This window comes from Porites lutea, chromosome 1, assembly GCF_958299795.1.
Source record: "Porites lutea chromosome 1, jaPorLute2.1, whole genome shotgun sequence".
In the NCBI taxonomy this organism is placed as follows: Eukaryota; Metazoa; Cnidaria; class Anthozoa; order Scleractinia; family Poritidae; genus Porites; species Porites lutea.
The window spans coordinates 57,369,574-57,389,406 of NC_133201.1; the positions used below are offsets into that span (position 1 = coordinate 57,369,574).

At 37.3% G+C, this 19,833-nt stretch overlaps 2 protein-coding genes across 4 annotated transcripts; both read left to right on the top strand.

Annotated features, from left to right (window-relative positions):
• The first annotated feature begins 1,820 nt into the window (after window positions 1-1,820).
• LOC140940374 (uncharacterized) lies at window positions 1,821-6,647 on the top strand. Of its 3 annotated transcripts, none has more exons than XM_073389349.1 (6): window positions 1,821-1,886; window positions 4,568-4,693; window positions 5,176-5,283; window positions 5,445-5,624; window positions 6,073-6,183; window positions 6,476-6,647. In XM_073389349.1, exons 2-6 carry the CDS (start codon window positions 4,595-4,597, stop codon window positions 6,605-6,607), a joined length of 630 nt encoding a protein of 209 aa, XP_073245450.1. In that variant the 5' UTR covers window positions 1,821-1,886; window positions 4,568-4,594; the 3' UTR covers window positions 6,608-6,647. The 3 variants fall into 3 exon arrangements, with proteins under 3 accessions (XP_073245450.1, XP_073245441.1, XP_073245433.1); XM_073389340.1 differs by lacking the exon at window positions 1,821-1,886 and adding an exon at window positions 3,180-3,358; XM_073389332.1 differs by lacking the exon at window positions 1,821-1,886 and adding an exon at window positions 3,367-3,634.
• Window positions 6,648-8,858: 2,211 nt separating this feature from the next.
• Window positions 8,859-14,400, top strand: LOC140932695 (uncharacterized). Its single transcript, XM_073382210.1, has 6 exons — window positions 8,859-8,999; window positions 10,998-11,117; window positions 12,164-12,271; window positions 12,762-12,944; window positions 13,818-13,922; window positions 14,263-14,400. Exons 1-6 carry the CDS (start codon window positions 8,886-8,888, stop codon window positions 14,398-14,400), a joined length of 768 nt encoding a protein of 255 aa, XP_073238311.1. The 5' UTR covers window positions 8,859-8,885.
• The last annotated feature ends 5,433 nt before the right edge of the window (window positions 14,401-19,833 follow it).

Sequence of the window (19,833 nt, forward strand, 5' to 3'; positions counted from 1 at the left end):
GATTTCACTTAACCTAAACAGGCAACGGAAACTGATTCTAATATAATAATTATACAGGTCAGTGATCTGAAAAAAGGCGTAAATTGCACACTGATGTATCGAGAGTATCTAATAAATGTAAAGAAGATCATTGCAGTTAAATGAGATTCAACTTATGCAGAGGTCATCAGGGTACCACATGTTACATACCATCATTAAATGTCAAGATACGAGAAAACCTCAAGATTTACTATTTAGGAAAAATTCATTTTGTTTTAGGTCTCCTACCGAGAAATAGTATTCTCAGAACGACACCTTTGACCGAGGCCTTAAACCCCCTTGAGTAAAATGGAATTTTATGGTGGACACAAACGACCGGGGGAAGCAGAGTCGATGCACCCACGTCAGACGACGATCGAATAGTATCCCATGATGCACCTCGATTCATGTTATATTATCACTGCGTACGTGACACATCATGATCAGTAATCTTCAGCACGCACGAAGTGAACGTCGATCGCGGTGCTCGATGTGGATGGTTTCCAAACATGTTTCGGTTCAGCAGCTTCTGTTTTTGAGATTATCGAGTTGGCTTATATTCACTGTGCTTTAAAGGAGAATTTCAGCGTTGCTTTGACTGACAAGGGTTTTACATGTATTTCACTGATCTGTCGAGAACTACTTGTGCCGCGCTCGGTCGCACTGTAAACACAAATTATAAGACTCGCAATTGATAAGCTTCGCTAGGTTCACTAGGAGAACCCAGGCCAAAGGAGAATTTATTACAGCATCGCGCTCAAAGGAGCTGAAGTTTACCGACAATGGCAGTTACAAATAAAATTTAACCTCTGATGCGACAGACAATTCTCTGAAGCACAGTCTACCGGGTACTGACTCAAGCAATCTTCAAGGAAATTTCCTGGCCAAAATACTGATCTGTTCTTTTGAATAAATAAAGTTTCTGCATGATGTTTCTTTTTCAAATTCTGAGCAGGCTTCAGTTTACGTTGTGCCGGCTTGCATGCTGCGTGGTACCTTTCTTTGGGTTCTTTTCACACTGAAACACACCCGTTATACACCGCTCCTTCTTCGAATTAAAATATTTATAGTCAAATTCCTTTTAAAAATAACCTCTTTGAAAATACAAAGTGATTGCTTCGGCATAAAGCGCTCTCAAAAGCGCTCAACAGATTGTAGCCTTCATCAGGCTTTACACATATATTATGACACATGGCGTTGAAATGTGATGAAAGATTCGAAATTTCAGCCATCTTTGGTCGACAAAAAAGTCTTCAAAATGTGGGTACTTCTGGGTACTTCTTGGCCTGTACAATATTCAGGACTTCATTTTGCTGGCGTGAGGTCCACATTTGTAAGATTTCAACATATATTCCAAAAAATCTTGAATATTCATGACCTGGTTGTCGGTCACTGAACACTTTGTGATGGAAAGACTAATTGAAACCGTGAAAATAAATGTTTCTAAGTGGAAACTTTGCTCTTAAGCCATTGCAAATAGGAGAAATCATGTCAAATAACGAAATAATGTATTTTTTTTACTTTTACTGGAAATCGAGTGAGAAAAAAGCCGACGAGAAAACGACCTTATTTCAAGATGGAATCTGCTATGACTGCGATGTTGCGTGATGCTTCCGGAAAAATGCATCATGGGATACTATTCGATCCTCCTCTGCACCCACGTAGTAAAGTGGATTATTTACTCATGGAGTCACTGTAAATGAAAAAATATATATATATTTTTTTAATTTTTGTGAACAGGAATCTCAATTAACGTTTGGGTCTACTTAGAAGTTCCTGATTACTTCAAATCGAACGCACTCTTAACTTCATGATAAGGACCATCTTTCACCGCGAAGCTCTCATAAAGAGAAACGAAGAGAGTTCAGGTACAGGGTCACCTCTTACTGAAATGAGTCACATGTTGGAAATTGCATAAATGACTTCAACACCAGAAAACTAAAAGCAAAAAAACTGAAATAAGACAATAAGACGCAATAATATCCGGGTTTAACTCTTAATCCTAAATGCATAACAAAATATTTGCTTTTCTTAGTTTATCTTTTTTGTTTTATATCTTTTTCTCCGTATTCTTCGCGGTCTGTAATTCGATTTCTAGTTTTTGAAAACACCTTAAGGTTCATCTGCTTTAAAAGAACCTTCCTCGCTCAGAGAGGCTGCTGGTTATTTCTGATTGTTGAATCTGTTTCAGCAAAGAAAACAACACCAAAGAACAAAAAAAAAAAAGAAAGAAAGAAATGGTGTTGACGTTTATTTTGCTTTGGAACAATTAACTGCAGCTAAGGTGAATAAATATATTTTCACAACTTCAACAAACAAGTATTGTTATGCAGTAGATTTTATTTACCTTCACGACTTGTTTTTCCAGCCTCAACCCTTTTTCCTAAAATTGTATTTTAATGTTAAAGAGTAGCGAGCCTTCATGATTCACACAACGACTGTGCCCCAAGATAAAGCTTTTAAGGGTTTCATGTATCTTGAGATGTTATATAATTTCTAATATCATAGTTCTGATAAACTATCAGCACATTGTAATTCTAGATTCTCAGAAGAAGTATACTTCAGGGTGGCAATATTACTTTTTTCTTTTATATTTATGTGTATTAGCCCACTTTGCCTCGGCTAAATCTGTGGAAATTAAAAGAATATCTACCCTTAAACAACGTATAAGGGATAATTATCATGAAGACGAATGAATAACTAAATTCTGCGGTATTTTAGAATAAGATGTGTTTGACACAGTAAGCATTGAAGGATAGGGATAATAAGATGTCCATCTCCTTGAATGAATAATCCACGTTTTGTACCCCAATGCTAAAAATTTTTATCTGCATTATCTTCTTTTACAACGATATCTTTGGGTGGTTTTTATAGTTAACAGTAGTTATTCCACACATTCCCATTACCAATTTCACAATGTAAATTTATCCAAAGTATCACAGCTAAATAAATAACGTTTTGTGATAGGTTCAGTTAATAGCATTCGTGGATGATGCTTGCCTTATTGCCTTCAACAAGGCCATAATATTAAAAAATAAGTAATCTTTGGTACTTAAAATCTTAGGGGTACGAGCAAGAAGTACACTGGGTACTAAAGATATTTTTCCTCTTTGGGTTCGGCTCAGGCCGACAGGTTTTCGGCCTGTTAGAATTAAGATTTGACCGAAACCGGACTGAAAATTAAACGCGCATTATAAAGACCATGGCACCCAGGGTAAACCAGAGGTAGCCTGAGATTTTACGTCAAAGCGAACAGAAAATAGATGAGTCTTTAAAAGTCAGACTGGCATCAAATGAGAGACGGACGGCAGGTTGTTTTATTTCGCCACTTTTAATTTAGGTGAGAACCGACTGAAATCCTGAACAAATGCCACCCTAAAAAGGTGTGAAATACATTTTTATGAAATTTGTTCATTTGGGTAAAGAGAAAGATATCCTTTGAGTAGAAAACAAAAGACAGCGATATATAAGTTTCACTGTAAAACGGCACCTCAAGGTTACTATTGAAATCAAGAAAAAAAAAGTCAGTTAGCCCCCGACAATGAAGCGTATCGTTCTAGTTTTCCTTGCTTTAATAGCAGTCATTTATGCAGAACCCGATAGACATCCCTATGTGGTAAGTGTTATCATATATTTTTGCCGTTTTTATCGCTTAACAGTCATACTGAAAATGTATTTTTGTACGAGTTGCATTTCAAGTGGACAAGGAAATTAGCGCAATTGAATGATCCAATAAAAGAAATGAAGCTTAAACGTGACACGACATATCAAACCAATAGACCATTAAAAAATTCGGCAGTGATGTTTAGTTTAACCCGATATTAGTCTTCTTGAGACAGCTTTGAGGGAGTGCTAGGAGAGCGTATCCTTAATCTCAGTCTTAAGCCGGTAAACTGATTCGATTCTAATTAATGCCAATCTAATGATTTGGTTTTGTATCGAAGAAGTAGAACTTTTACGAAGATACATCTTGTTCAGCAGTGTTCCGAGGCAATTAATTACAAAAACTTCGACGAGGTTCATGTTCACCGATGAACTTGATGAAAAGTTTTCAACATTATATATGCGATAAATTGAAACGACTTCTTTTTAGTGAAAATTTAAGGTAGAGGAAAATGCTTTTGATGATATAGCCATTTTTAAACGACAATCTTAACCCCAAGGGGCATTGCCATATAAAAATGATGAGTTTTGTTCATCGTACCTTTTAGAGGGTAAAAAGACTGCCATTAGAGTAACTGCAGTGTCTTTTAGCGGTATATAGTCGAACGAAACAATTTTTGGGGGTAACTGCTTGGGGTCATGGTTAACTTTAGGGAGAGCTGTTTTCGAAGAAGCCACCCCCCATGAGCATTCATGTCTGAAGGGAAATATTGCCGGAACCGGTTAACTTGCCATTTTGCTGTAGATCGGTTCTAAACGTCTACAGTGTCAATTAGCGTCCACATGAGATACTGCGGACAAAGGCACATGTTTTACACGTTCAGTTGCTCATAAATTCGTTTATTTGTTGATTATAATTATTCATGATCTGACTTATGATCATCAGCAATGCAAAATTGACCTGTATGACTGCATGAACACTCCAGACAAAGGGACAATGGAGTGCTTGAAAGAATACATGACATGTATGGAGCAACTTATCCCAACCTTACCACCAATGCCACCATCTGTAGTAAGTCAAGTTAATGTGTAGTACAAATGTAGTCGATAGAGTCACTGTTATGGCAAACGGTAAACGTCGGATTCAAGTTAAGATATAAAAATAGGGAACGAGCAGTTGAAAACAGTCCAAGACATTTCTAATGGGTAAAACTTTTAGAAGTGTTGAAAATTAAAAGACGTGTAAAGGGGAAACATGGTCACACGTTACAAATTCACGTTTGCGGATAGCCAAAAAAGTGACTAGAAACCACTTTATTCAAATAAGGTAGCATACCTCTTCGTAAGGCTGGGTGCTTCAAATTAAAGGCCCTTCCTCTTTCCCCCTCGTAGTTTCTGCTTTTTTTTTTCTTCTTCATTTTGTGAAAGCTGTTGCAGAGAATTTTGAATTTAACTTGCAAAGTGAATACTTCTTGTAATGAGATTTCCAGTTTTTTTTTCTTTTTTTTTCATAGTCATATTTTGACTAACTGTGTATACCTCTGCTTATTTTAGCAATGTGTAAAGGACTTGTATGAATGCTTCACAAAGAACGAAGTTGGCAACTTCGCCTGTGTGAAGACATTTGGTTCCTGCTTAAACCAAGAGCTGCCGTCATATATAGTATGTATGCTCTTTTAGTAAAATAAAATTGATCACAGTGCCACACTGAACAGCATCGACTTCATTGCTTTACGAACCTCAGATCCAGAAACTAACTTATAATTTACCAGAATTTCAAAATTAACCACTTATTATTCTGTATAATTATATTCTCTTGACAGCAAGCCTGCAACAGTGAAGTGCAGCAGTGCTGGAACTCAGTAACAGGTTATATGGACAGATTTAAGTGCTGCACGTCTTTCGCATATTGCTTTCTTAACGGACCAACTGCTGCTCCCAGTGCAACTGTTTTTGATGCAATTGAGGAGGAGGATCAATCGAATGACTTAAGTGATGCTGCTGTGAGTCTATACTTTACTTATGATTTTTCTAGTTGTCAATGTTTGTATCAGGATAGATTTCATTTCAAGCAAATAATGATACAGTGACACCAATGACATAGAAAAACCTTCAAATGCACTGCATTAAAACAACTACTAACAAAACGCGTAAATAACAGTGGAATTCACTATAAGAGGCCTTAATACAGTACTCGCAAAAAAATCATAAACAAAAACGTTAACTGACTCGCAGAAAGTGTCAGAAGAACGGGTGGAATTTTTTTGAGCGACTTGTGGTGGAAAAAAACATGTGGTTCAATTTTCACAATTATATTACATTATTTGTTTAAAATCGGAGCATTTATAAAAAAAATCCCATTCATCTGTAAACCACGAACGATAAAGCTAATACCACCTAAATTTACTGTAACTTGCTTTGACTAGTTTGTTTGCTTGTATATTTTGTTAGAAATGTAAGGGCGATTTTGGTAAATGTCTTAAAGAAGAAAAAGGCAAGAATCCCAAGATCTGCTTCAAAAAACTTGGAGACTGCATGGTTGCACTGATTCCTCCATATGTGGTAGGTTAAAGCCGATTAATAATAATAATAATAATAATAATAATAATAATAATAATAATAGTAATAGTAAATAAAAAGTAAATAAATGACCTAAATAAAGGGATATCCGTATTAATTCAGGGCCAAAATCTCCCAACAGTTCTATCTAATTTTGATGCAAGGATGATAAATGGTCGTATTGTTTAATATCTGTGGCAAGATTGACCTTTTACACTATTCATAGAAGAGTATCATAGGAATTGCTTAGCCAATATTTAAAGAAAGAACGCTGACATATATCTTTTGCTTTCAGATCCAGTGCAAGGATAAAGCTAAACAATGCTATAACAACGCTAGCGGACTGAAGGACAAATTGACGTGCGGAAAAGAATTTGCTATCTGTATCAGTAATGGCGCGCCCACTCTGGCTCCTCCTACATCGTGATATCCCTTGTATTAGAAGGAGAGGTTGCCCTTAAAATTTTAAGTATAAATCTTTCGTTAATTTCAATGAGATTGAAAGCTGAATAAAGTCAAACATGATGAATAATTCTGTCTTTATTTTATTGGGTACCGTGTCATAGGGGTGGGTTGGGCAGACACGGCAGTGAAGCTGCATTAGGCTTTCTCCAACTTTTTCCCTTGTGTCCAAGTGTCCTGTCATGATCTTATTGAATACAGAAAAACCATAATCGTCTCTTTCGCCAATGAAAAGGGAAGGAATGCAATCTTTGCATAAGGAAGTAGAAGGAAAAATGAAAAGGATAGGTTGCCTGGAGAATGGCCTTCTTTTTGCCAATCGCCTTACAGTCAGAAGCTTATATAAACAGTTCCCTTTATTTATTTATTAATTTCCCCTTTTTGGTTAGGCTGAAGATGAATGAATGTTCTATTACAAGAGGGAAAAGCAACAATGTAACAAACAGCGGTCGAATGAAAGGCTTAAAGGACGTCCTGATATTTGTTGTTATTGTAGTGATGTTTGTCCCTAGGGGGAGAAGGATCTTCAATCGCGGGCTTGCACGTGACGTCATAGCGGTCATGTTGTGGATCAAGAACAAAATCATTTCCCCCTTCTTGGACACTAAACTCCATTTTCATGTAAAGTGTTCGCGCAAATGGCCGCCTTGTCACGTGATTGCAAACAAAGAATAGCCGGATTAATCACCAGGCCCTAGCTCGTTTACGGAAGGTGTTGTTAAAAGCCCACGGGGGTATTAACTATTCTTCTTTTACCCCGCACAAAGAATATAGTTAGTAGAAAGGAGACATTGCCGTGTTGCAAAGTTCTTTGTATTCAGAAAGGAACTACCAAAACTATTTAATGTATCAAGCATGCTTTTTGCACTGGTACAAGTATTTACTACACATGTCCAAACGACTAATACAGAGTTAACATTAGAGAACCGTTCGTCTTTTCCAATTCTAGAAGCTAATGGAGTTTTCAAAACCTGATTTCCTTATGTCATTATAATTTTGTTCTTTGTTTTGTTTTTTTTTCAATTAGTAAAGAACTAATTACAAAAAAAAGGAAAGAAGAAGGAGAAAGTGTTCCATACTCAAAGTGTATACATTACAGCCAATAACAGCCGCACAATTGCTGAATGTGGCTTATTTTACAGATAGTTAATTATTTAGTTAATTATTATCATTATTATTTTTTTTACTTGTGATGACAAAAATGTGATAATCAATTTTTGTGCTTACTTGCCTAAAAGAATAATATATTTGTGAAGAAATCATCTGTTTATAATAAAAAGGCCACAATGGCCTTAACAGGTACGTGAGGTTCAGATCCCCCGGCTAAACTTTCTCTAGAACTTGGTTTAAGAGATGTTAAAGCGACCGGCACTACTATTAGTAAAAAAAAAACAAAACAAAACAAATCAAGTTCAAAACCAACCTATAGCTAAAGGTGAAATGAAAATAGCAGCACGGGGGTGGGGGTGTATTCTAAGAAGAGAAAAACCAAAAGGTTGCTCCAGTAAAGAATCGTTTTATAAATAGAATAAAAAAAAACACAAAGGGAGAAAACAGGCTATCTAAATAATTGTTCTCAAAAGTATTTTATTTATCGTTTTTTCAGTGGAAACTTAAACGCGTTCGTGGCAATATTTGCCTCGTTTCGTTCACATATTCCTTACGCGTTTCTCTGGCCCTATCACTTGTCTCACGTGTACGGCCCTCACGCAGGACTTTCAGCGAAATTACCCGCGGGGCCGTACGGGTCATATCATAAATGTGAAATAAGGTCAATCCGGGCAAGGGCCAAAAATATGATGAAATGGAATTTAGCTTTGTTTAATCAGGTGATTGACTATTTGATATTATTTTTGCGGCGGTTTTTCTTTTTCCTTTGACAAATTATACAACCTTTGCCTGGCTTTAAACCCCTGCGTTACTTATTTACAAAATTGGTTTTCTTTTTCTATTATCAATAACATAGTTCATTAGCAAACAACTATTGTAATGCTACAACCTTAAAACATATTTCAACAGGAAGCTTGCTTTTCCAGCTTCATTAAAACAAAACATTTTATGAAAACAGTACAGCTCTTGTAAATAACGCGAAACGTGGTATGTTATCACACCTTTCATTTTCACTATAATGTACTTTTCTTTTCTTTGAGATACCTCACAAAAGCCAGCTTATAAAAGGTTGCTTTTTGCGTTTCCCACCACAAATTAAAGAATTAAGTGGCAGAAACTTGCAAGCAACCAGGATGAAGTACTTCGTAACAGTTTTTCTTTTTGCGCTAGTGGCAGGTATCCGATCGGAATACTTTGAAGACTTAGTCCTCAACGATGGTGAAATACCTCCAAGACACCCGTATTTTGTAGGTTACAACACAGTTCTTTTTATTTCTTCATTAATGAACACATTTAATTGCTCATTTTTATTGCTTGTTTCTTTTTTTCCTGCTTTTCACACTATTCATCATGCAGAATGGCTGTTGTTCTCGTCGGACATTTTACTTACAGTCGTATGTTAAGAACATAGGGCCGAAATATTACAGGTGAAGCGTGAACTATATCACTCGCATGGGCAAATGTCTGCGCGGTCTTTCCTTTGTGTAGGGAATACGGCCTTGCTCATCAACTTGTAGGGCAGAGCAGAGAAACAAAAACCATGCGACTTTTTGTTATCCTTTTTTGAGCCAAATTTTGAATGGCTAATATTTATCATGTTGTCTAGACTAAACGTGGTGGGCTTCAAAACATTGATGTACGTGAATAACCTTTACCATTGGAAGAATAGCGGCTTGAGTGATTTTTCCCCTCAGGTACCTGAGTATGGACGAGGCACGTGATAGATTTTACCTTAGATCAGAACCTCATGTTATTAGTTCGCTGTGTTTCTTTCTCCTAAGAATTAGCCTCAAACTCCTTAGTTTAACATTATATCATATAGCCCCATGAATTTAAAATGACCAAATGGCAGATAGGGTAGTTTGTATTTGTCTCGGAATTGTATGTATAACTTGCAGATTTGTTTGCTTCGTTTGTGTCCTTTTATACACAGAGGAAATTTTCTATTACGAATACCTTGATTTATACGGGTTTAACCCATTCGCTCCTGGAAATTTTGCCGAAAAACGCGTTTTGAAGCTAGTCGAGTGGTTTTCTGGCCACTGTCGTGCTATAAAGAGCTAAAACTTACCACAAACCGGTTTACAGGTCGTACACTTCGCGGCCTTCTGATCCAGATGCAAAATATCAGCTTCCGAAGTTCGGGCATGCGCGGAAAGCAAAATTGGGTTTAAAAGTGACACAGCAGTCTTAACTTTTACTTTTCGCTTTCTCTCCTCCCTTCTTTTTTCGCTTTTCTTGCCTCATTTTTTTTTCTCTTGCTGGGCATTTAGTAGGCTTCATTTTGGTGGGAAGAGTTTTTAGGAAAGCTTTTAGGATCTTAGGATTAGGTGAGAGGAAAGGTAGGTGAGCAATGGAACAAGATTTTCATGGAGATTTTCAGGTCAATGTCACGTGGTTTTTTGCTTCTTTCTCCGGTGTCCTTGACTGAATTGTGCTCATTCTAGTATGGTTTGAAAGATCTCTTTACTCTACACAAGTTAGCGAAGAAAGTTGTCCTTGACCGTTAAAACTGATGACCTCACAAATGGTAGAAAGGACCTGGATCCACACGGGCGGTTACGGGCGGTTCAGGGGCGAATGGGTTAAGGAGGAAGGGATAATTCAAAATAGCAGATCCAAGATGGCAGATGTTTCCAGTTGTTATCTTAGTTGAATTTTTGCAAAATATGCATTGAAAAGCTAGGAAAAGCCAGACGTTTGGAGGGTGCTCCCTATTCCTCAGTGGTTTATTCAAACCAACCGATGATGTTTCCAGTTCGTTCATTACCGGTAATAATAAATGACGTCATCGTGGCATCACTGCTATTGTTAAAGACGATTTAAAATTACGTTAATGAACTTCTTGATCTTATAATGTAATGACTAATTAATTATTTTTCGCTTTATGGTTACTTTAAGGGGGACGAAAAATAATGAAATTTTGGTTTCTACTAAAAAATCCAACAATGCCACGTCATATGGTGTTAAATTAATTGTCATTGTGTTAATCAAGTAATACCTAGGTGTTGGAATTGATGAGTACATTATTGGCTGTAACAAACGGTGGGCGTATCTTGAGCGCCCGGTTTTAAAGTTATAGACGGAGGCCTCCGAAGGCCTTCGAAGGCCCTCCGACAGTCACAGAAAGCAAATTAACAAAGCTCGGCTTGAGAAGGGTTAAGACAATACAATTATTTAAATAAAAACTTCATTACTTTTATACTGTTTTGCCTGATAAAAGTAACCGTAACGTGTTTTCATAGCAATGCAAAATCGACCTGTACGATTGCATGTTTCATGATGACACGAAAGGCTGGTGGACTTGTACGAAGGAATACGTCACCTGCATGAAGCAGCTAATACCACCCAGACCACAATCCGTTGTAAGTATATTATCCATTCCTACAGTCGAACCCCGCCTAACGGCCACCTCGGTAATACGGTCACCTCGTTATTGAGACCGCTTTTTTTCGGCCCAGCAAAACGGCAATACATTTTCTTTAAAAAAAAAAAAAAAAAAAAAACTTTTGTTGATGCGGTAAAAACTTAAACTATAGAATCTTTTATAATTTTACCCCCTTAATGCGGCCACGGGCAAAATTAAAATCCGTGTGACATTCCGATTTCATTGACCTACTACTAGCTTAGCCTGTTCTTATTTAACAATTATTCCTCGAGGCCTCATAGGCTATTGACTCAGAGCCCATGAGGGCGAAAAGAATAATTGTTTTAGTAAAATATCGAGACAAAACAACTTAAGCTAGCAAAACGCGATTCAGCCGCCATTGTTTCGGTTTTCAAGGTCGGCGCTTTTCGCTACTAGTGGGCAATAACATATAGCCTAGTAGTAGCTCAACCATTCAGAACGCAGCATTGATAATAGGCCACTAGTTGGATCTTACTAAATTGCTTTTAGACTGCAGTTTACTTAAAATGCATTTGTGGCGGTTTAATAGCCAATTTTACAAGAGTTTTATGTACCGAAGGAAAGATTCCAGTAGTTTTATAATAATTACTGTAACTTACTTTTACTCTTGTATTTACTGTACGCGATATATGTATTCCGGTTGTTTATTACATTGTAAAGAGAGCGATTGTTCAAAAGTGCGAATCGCTCGGCGATATATGGTGTATTTGTCATTACGGCCCCTCTTAAGTCATGAAATTTGACCCTCATGCCACCTAATGCAATTTTTTTTTTTCATACCTTGTTTTTCTTTGTCTAAAGACGAGAAAATGATAAATGATAAGGGGGCTTCTGTTAGCCAAAAGTAGAGCTGTGCTTTTACAAGAAATTTTGAGAGGAACGCTACTTACTTGTTCCTTCAAGGCTATTTATACAAGTTTTTAGAAAATCCGTGGAATCAATAAGCAAAGACAACAAGTTTAATTGAATGAACTAACCATTTTTATTTTCCATTCTCTTTAGCAATGTACCATAGACTTATATTACTGTTTTAAAGAGAACCAAGTTGGAAACTTTGAGTGTACCAGTAGATTTGGCTCCTGCTTAAACAAAGAATTACCTTCATTTATAGTAAGTATATAAAAAATAACTTACTGGTATTCTTAACTATACGATAAAGGAGGAAGTTACTACAGGTTACCAATAAGGATAGGAACATGTATATATCATGCCCATCCCCCCACCCCCCTCTTATATGAATGTCTGGATCCGCCACTGCGTACTAATTATTATTGGATGTAGTAGAACACAAGGAGGATTAATATGTGTGTATTGCGTCAGCCTGATTAAAAGCATGTTGAGATGTTGAGTTGTCCAATATTCTGAGACGAGACCATTACACAGAGTTCAATACCATCAAACCGAGGTGATACAACCCAGTTGACTCTGAAAATGACTACCACGTAGGTTGTCCAAACGCTACAACAGTCCTATTCAGGACTATGATCACCAAGACGATCATGCTCCACCTTCCAACGATCACAATTGAAACAGCTGTAATTGAAAACTAGCTGCTTTAGCCTGATGTTGACTATTTTAAACTAATTTTCGTCCTCCGCAGCAAGCTTGTAATAAGGAAGTCGCACAGTGTTGGAGCTCAGCCTCAGACTATAATATAGCAGCGAAATTCAAGTGCTGTACATCATTTGCATACTGCTTTCTCAATGGACCGACTCCAGCCCCAAGTATTGCTGCCCTGAAGGTTGAAGATGCAAGCCAAATGCAGAATGTCAGCGGTGGAATTGTGAGAGTCCCTAATAAATAGGCTAACTACCGGCAGGCAAAAAAACGCAAGTTACCGGTCACAGGTCACAAGTGCAGGTTATAGTACAGGACACCATGCTATGGTAAATAAACAATACTAAAAACGTCTCCTAGCCCTGTTCACAATCCTAAATAGGAAATAGGAGGAAACAATTTACTCAGTCATTTATCAACAGAGAAGTGACCTGCACTCAGTGCGACCTGTTACCTGTTACCTGCCAGTTGACTACGTGTGTCAATTTGGGCGAAAATGACGTGTTAGCAAGTTGTTGGCCAGATTCTATGTCTTTGAAATTAATGTTAATTAATTAATTGTTTATTTGGTGACCGTAGCCGCTGATTATATGTCACCAATTGCTTATTTTAAGAAAGCGATTGGGCATTCATTATTTGAGAGTATAGCTCCTGAGTTCACCATTTTCTATTTTAGCTGAACTGACGGTTAGCCTCCTATGAGTTGGTGTTTTAATCGTTTTTTTTAAATTGAATTCTTGGTTCACAATAAAAGCGGAATAAAAACAAAACGGGGGTAAAAACAGGAATCTGATTACGGTGTTAGAATGAGGATGAAAGGAGCAGCTGGTATAGAGTCTAAGTTGGGAAAACTGGGAAAACTTAAACATTAAAGGAAAGCTTTGCGAAAGCTTTATTATGTATGCCTAAAAAATACCACTCAAAAACGGCCAGCTCGACCAGAGCTGTAATAAAGTAATGACTATGAAGAAGTTGTTATCGAATGGCTTTTGGACCCATCTATGAAGCCAACTGGAATTCATCAGTAAACTTGATAATTAATATTGTACCAGCATTTGTTGTTGTTGTTGTTGTTGTTGTTATTTTTCCGTTTTTTCAGCAATGCAAAAAGGATCTTCGCGGCTGTTTAAGAACTGGAGAAGACAAGAACGTTTGCTTTAAAAAATACAAAGCATGCATGTACGCCCTTGTCCCTCCCTATGTCGTAAGTTAAAACATTTTGTATCACCACTTATTTTAATTATATCCTATTTAATGAGTACTCTTTAATTACTTACTCTTACTTAGTTTAGGAGACAAAAAAGCAAAATATTCGTAATAAAACATACAGAACAAAGGGCCTAATAGTCCACTTAAAACTTCTAAACTGTCATACAAAGTTATGTAGTTACTTACCCTTTCAGTTTCAACCATTTCCTAAATTAAAGCTTGGCGTCTCGTCGCTCTTAAAAGAAATACCCTGTTTTTTATTGTTATTTATTTATATACATATTTGTCATTAGTTAGTAATTTATGAGCACACCTTGGGATCCATTTGTTTGCAGAAACAGTGTTATGCGAAAGCCAAAGAGTGTCTTGCAAATACCAGTGGCTTCAAAAAGTATAAGTGTGTAAGGGACCTCGCCATCTGTCTGAAAAATGGCGCTCCTACTACAGCTCCACCAAAGCCTTCAGCTTCTTAATTCAGCGCTGGAAGAGTGGGTTGGAAAAACCACATTGGCGACAAGAAAATATAATATTTTCATGTGTAAGGCATAGAATAGTACAAGAAAAAATTAAACAGTTCAAAAGAAGCACAGTTTGTTTTAAATGTCTCAAGTTCCCTTTTGCATTTTTCGGAAGGGACACCTGCAATCCAGGACATAACTAACCCTCCATTTCCAAGCCTACAGTATACCCTTGTTATGAGTTTCCCTCTTTTTATTTATCATAATGTTTCTGGCCCCGTTCAAGTGAATCAAGATATTTTTTAAATGTTTTTTTTTTTTCACACGAATAGCCGGGTCAAGGAGGTTTTTTTGCCAATCACACCATGCTTTTAGGTCCTTATGTCGGATTTTCAATGGCAGGTCTTAGATCGCAAAATTCGACTTGTAATGCTTTCAAAGTTTTTTTTTGTTTAACATAGTGATGGTTTTACTCCAAACGAATTTCACGTAAACAAATCGCTTTTAAGGCGATTGAAAAGATCGGTATGATCCCCGAAAACTGTTTCGAGAGACCTTCAGAAAAAAAAAACACAAACGTGTATGTGCACACCCCCCTCCCTTCCAAAAAAGTGTCTATTTGCCGCCATCACCTTCTTATTATTAGGGAGCTTAAGCAACGACGGCGGCGACGTCAACAAGAACGGCAAAAAAGCAATTGGTTTAGATTGACAAAACAACAACTTTTCTCGTGCAGCACGCTTTTTTTCAATTTCTTTGCCGTCACTGTTTAGCACTACCACGACGTGAAAATGCATATTTCCTTCGGTGGAACGCAAAGTACAGGATTCGCGCTCAGGAATGTTTCAAAGTTGCATTCGGATGTCCCGAAGTTGCTTCCGAATGTCCCGACGTTTCTTCGATATCTTCGAGTTCTTTGATTTATTCTGACTTATTTTTGTTTATTATTCTGGCTAAAGTATTTTACAAAAAACATTGAAGCAATTTGGGCTAGTAGCTTCAAAATACGAGCGAGAAGCCTGTTTAATATGTCGTTTCTCCAATACGTTTGAGAGATACATATTTCTACTTTATGTTGCGATGTTACACATGAATTATCCTCGGTGTGGAGATTGTGCATTTTCAGCAAAGTTTTTAAGGGAGTGTACTGATGTTAGTTAGTTACGTTGCTGGAGAAGGTGTGGAGTTAACTGTACATAAGGAAAGTGTTGTTGTAGAGGAAATAAGAGAAGTGGAACTGAGATCTCGTCGTGCGCATTTTCTTTAATGACAGACTTGTAATCGAATTGGGTTACTGCCACCAGCCACGGGGTCATGTACCTAGCAGACTTCAGGTAAAGAAGTTAAGACGTCTTTAACACAAAAGGAGAAAATTAAAGGTTATTTGTACGGAAAGGTATCCGGAAAAATATCATTTCTTACTATTCCTCCGCATTCACAATTAATCCTCAACTTCGACGCCGAAGTGTACCCTCCCATTGTGTCTAGTTTCAGGTTTTTTGGAGGACGTGAACGCAAGACAACGACTTTCTTTTTTCTTTTCCTGAACTTCGATACGGTCTTTTAGAATTCAACTGCGGAAAAAATTGCATACATTTGACGAACTGAACGAGATGGAATAAAGGCGATAAAGTTTGAGGCAGCGCGACTTCACTTTTAGAGTAACATTTTTGTAGCCGTCGCCGTCGTTGTTGCTTAAGCTCCTTATTCATTACTTCACACATTTTGGCCCGATGTATGGGCAATCAGTTGCCATGGTTAAGACATATGACGTCATAACACGAAATTGAATCAAGCCAGGCAAGGTAAGACTCTTTCGTCCTTTTCTTTTGTTCATTAAAAAATCGAAGAGAATAGGTTAAAGTAGAAGAGAAAGTAGCAGTAGAAGAAAAAAACAAGGCATTTAAGAAGAAGACGAAGAAGAATAGACAAAAGGAAAATAAACAATCATTTAAATTTACAATGTAGTTGCAAAATCTTTCATAGATCATTAAAATTGCTCAATTGCCCTTTATCTTTTTTAACGTGATAAAAACTCCATTTATATTTTCTAAAAATATAATGTAAAAATTCCTTGCACAAAATCACAAGAAGGCAAAATATTAGGTCTTTGATGTTATGATTAAGGGCGACTATCACATGTACAGTTTTATCTGATGTTACCGATACTCTTACGAAAGAGGAACTACAAAATTAGACGACGTGCCAAAACCCAAATCAATGGGATTTTGTTAAACCCGTTAAACTGATCTATTTATATCTAAATTTGGGCTATTTGGTTATGCAATTCAGACTCATATAATCGAGAATACTTTAGCCCACCAATTTCTTTTTCAATTCTATTCCCTTGTTTGATGGACGTAAACAATATGACTTAAATAACTACAACTGCCACCCTAAACTTTGTTTATTTTGATCTAATTCTCAAAACATTTTGGCCCCGCCAATCCTAGTCCGACCCGAACAACTTCACTTGGAATTTGGAGCCTCAAGTAAAAAAAAAAGGAAAAAAAAAATATGAAGTACCCCGTGAAAATGACAGTCGCATCCTTAAATGACTTAGTAAAAATGCTTAACCCTACATTCTGTTTTCCTTTGGAGTTGAGTAAGATCTGGTGATTTCTATTTTGGCACTCTTATTAATGGAAGAGTAAATGTTAATACTTACAGACAACTAAGGCATTGTCCTCCATTATTGCCAGGAAAAAAAGAGGATTCATTAAAAGTTTGCTTTAAGTCGATAATATTTCACTGTAATCAGATGTTGGCACTTCCAACTTTATTGCATTACTTGAGTATTGACTTTTATCGCCTGTTGCAGGTGATTTATTTGCGGAACTTTAACATCTCTTGCTCATCAGATGTCCTTGTTTGTACTGTTCGGTAACCTGAATAAATGACTCAACGTAGTTAACGCCTTTATAAGCAAGGCGCTACAGATCATCTTTAGTACAGAATAGGCGAGTCTACGAGAACGATGAAGTCTTTTATCGCCCTTTCACTCTTTGCTGCCTTCGTGGCTTTCGTTCGTGCGGAGGATTCTGCCTACTTTGACGACGAAGCTAATGAACCAGGTTTTTTTGTGAGTTTTTTTTGACATTTTGCCTTAATCTAATTGTTAATTGTCTGAGAAAGTTTGAACATAGGAAAAAGGTTGAGAAGTGCACCTCGAAATATTTTAGTCGTGTATGTTAAAAATTTCCGTTTCCATTTAATAAAAATATTTTGGTTTTTCATTACCCTAATTAAAATTTCTGGTCGCAAAAAATTGCTTCACTAGGAAAAAATGAAAAAATAAAAGAAAGCAGGAAGACATCTGCAACAAATGTTCTGACGGTTTAAATCATTTCTCAACAAGATGAACCTAAACGGCTAAGTAGCAACATACCTTTAACAAGGGGGTGGGGGGGGGGGGGGGTTGTTTTGGTTAAAATATATCTAAAGTATTGATTTATTTCGTTTACTTATTTATTTTCTAAATGATTATTTATCTTCAGCAATGTAAAGTTGACCTTTACAACTGCCTCAAGGATGGGAATGAAACCAAGACAGGGTGCCTTTCCAAATACAAAACTTGCATGGCTTCTCTACTCCCCACCATGCCTTATTTTGTGGTAAGTTAATAAGTAACCCATGTAACGTACCGTGAATATTTATTAAAGTAGTTATTTTTTGTTTAGGTGTCGTAGCCTTGTATTGATATGTTTTTTTAAATTTTTATTGAACACGAATTTGTTTCTGGCAGTTTTCGAAACGTCACTGCAACCGCAAAAGCTGGGTAGAAAAAATAACGACATACGAGGATCATTAAGAAACCGAGTTTAGATTTAAAGAAAAGAGAAAATCACATTTTGATAGCAATATTAAGTAATATACTAGATCTTTTGCACGTGCGAGAATGGCGCTGATGAAAAATGTAAAAACTGCAAACGCCACAAGAGGTTTAATGAGCCATGCCTTAGTATGTCGCTACTCTAGCAAAGTGCTAGATAGGGAAAGATAATGCAAAACTCTAGCAAAGTGCTACATAGGGAAAGATAATGCAAACAGCAAAAGTAACGAATACGATTGAGGCGGTTGGCCTGCTCTGACTATGAATTCATGAAGCACAAAAAAAAATTGGAAATAAATTCTTATAAGTACATCGTCAAGACTGACATAATCAAGCTCTTGACATAATTTCTCTATGCAGATCTTTATCAACAAAGACATGGCTAATCCTGACCACTCACTACTGGTCACCACTAGAACAATTCCTTCCACGCCTTATCTTGTTGTTGTTGCTGTTTTTTTTTTCGTTTTTCGTTTTGGTTTGGTTTTGTTTTCTGTTGTTTGTAGGTTTGTTTGTTTTCACGTCAAACTGTTCGTTGAGGGAGTGTTCACGTTTTATAGGTTTGCAACCTGGCAACTGAAGGTGTTCAACTTCCCTCTGCAACGCTTGACATTAGAAAATACACCATAAAGCATTTTATTTGCCTTTTCTTTGTCCTGTTTATTGACGAGACGGCAAAGCCATTACAATCTCCTCGATTAGGGTTGTTAGCAAGCAATCTCACATCTTATCCTTCCAAGAGAGCTTCAAAGAAATCATGACAAGTGAAAGTTGTCTTCAAAGTTCAACTTTTCCTATGGCCCGGGAAAACAGCCGACATTTCGCCACGCCACCACTGGTTTCCCCGCGAAATCGCGTCTGAGATCCGAGTAGTGCTTCTGATTGGTTGAAAATTTGCTTCATCCAGTCAGATGAACTACTCAGATCAGGGTAGTGACGCATCATCAGTATAGAGTTCCTGCGTTCGTTTATCTCAGACGTAATTATATTCGCGGGAAACCAGCCGTGGTGGCGTCGTGAAATGTCAGCTGTTTTCAGTTCTCAGGCTACTTTTCACACCATGTCAAAATGTTTTATTTAGGTGTTTTCTTGTGTTAAATAATTTCCTGGTATTATTCATCACAGACCCTTTGCAAGATGGACCTGAGCTGGTGCACGACACATTCACAAGATTGGAAAGAGACGGGCACGTGTTATCTTGAATTCGCCAAATGTTTGAAAGACGGAGGACCCACTCCTGTCACTTATGCCCCTGAGCTGGCTGCAGCCAAGATGGACGATGAACCCACCCGAGGACAATTTGCGGTATTTTAATAGCATATGTTTATAGTTTAAGGCAACGTGAAGGTTTTTTTTTTTTGGAGGGGGGGGGGGGGGGGGGGGGGAATAAAGGTCAGTTTTCTTAACGGTTATACTACAATTCTGATTCGTAATTGCTGTACGTTCTATGCAAAGTGCGTTTTAATTTCGCATGTAGTTATTACTGTACTGGCGTACACATATGATGAATTGGCGATGAGTCTTGTGGTTTGAAACTGAATAAGATAACATGCGTAATCATTCGTCAGACGATGAGGCGAATCAATGTTAACGACGTTTGTTCCATTCGACGACCC

Bases quoted from the DNA above. Each gene is read 5' to 3' on its own strand.
- LOC140940374 (XM_073389332.1), top strand. From the start codon at position 3,560: ATGAAGCGTATCGTTCTAGTTTTCCTTGCTTTAATAGCAGTCATTTAT. The intron at 3,635-4,567 runs GTAAGTGTTATC...TATGATCATCAG, and splicing joins CCGATAGACATCCCTATGTG to CAATGCAAAATTGACCTGTA. The intron at 5,284-5,444 runs GTATGTATGCTC...TTCTCTTGACAG, and splicing joins AAGAGCTGCCGTCATATATA to CAAGCCTGCAACAGTGAAGT.
- LOC140932695 (XM_073382210.1), top strand. From the start codon at position 8,886: ATGAAGTACTTCGTAACAGTTTTTCTTTTTGCGCTAGTGGCAGGTATC. The intron at 12,945-13,817 runs GTGAGAGTCCCT...CCGTTTTTTCAG, and splicing joins AGAATGTCAGCGGTGGAATT to CAATGCAAAAAGGATCTTCG. The intron at 13,923-14,262 runs GTAAGTTAAAAC...ATTTGTTTGCAG, and splicing joins CCCTTGTCCCTCCCTATGTC to AAACAGTGTTATGCGAAAGC.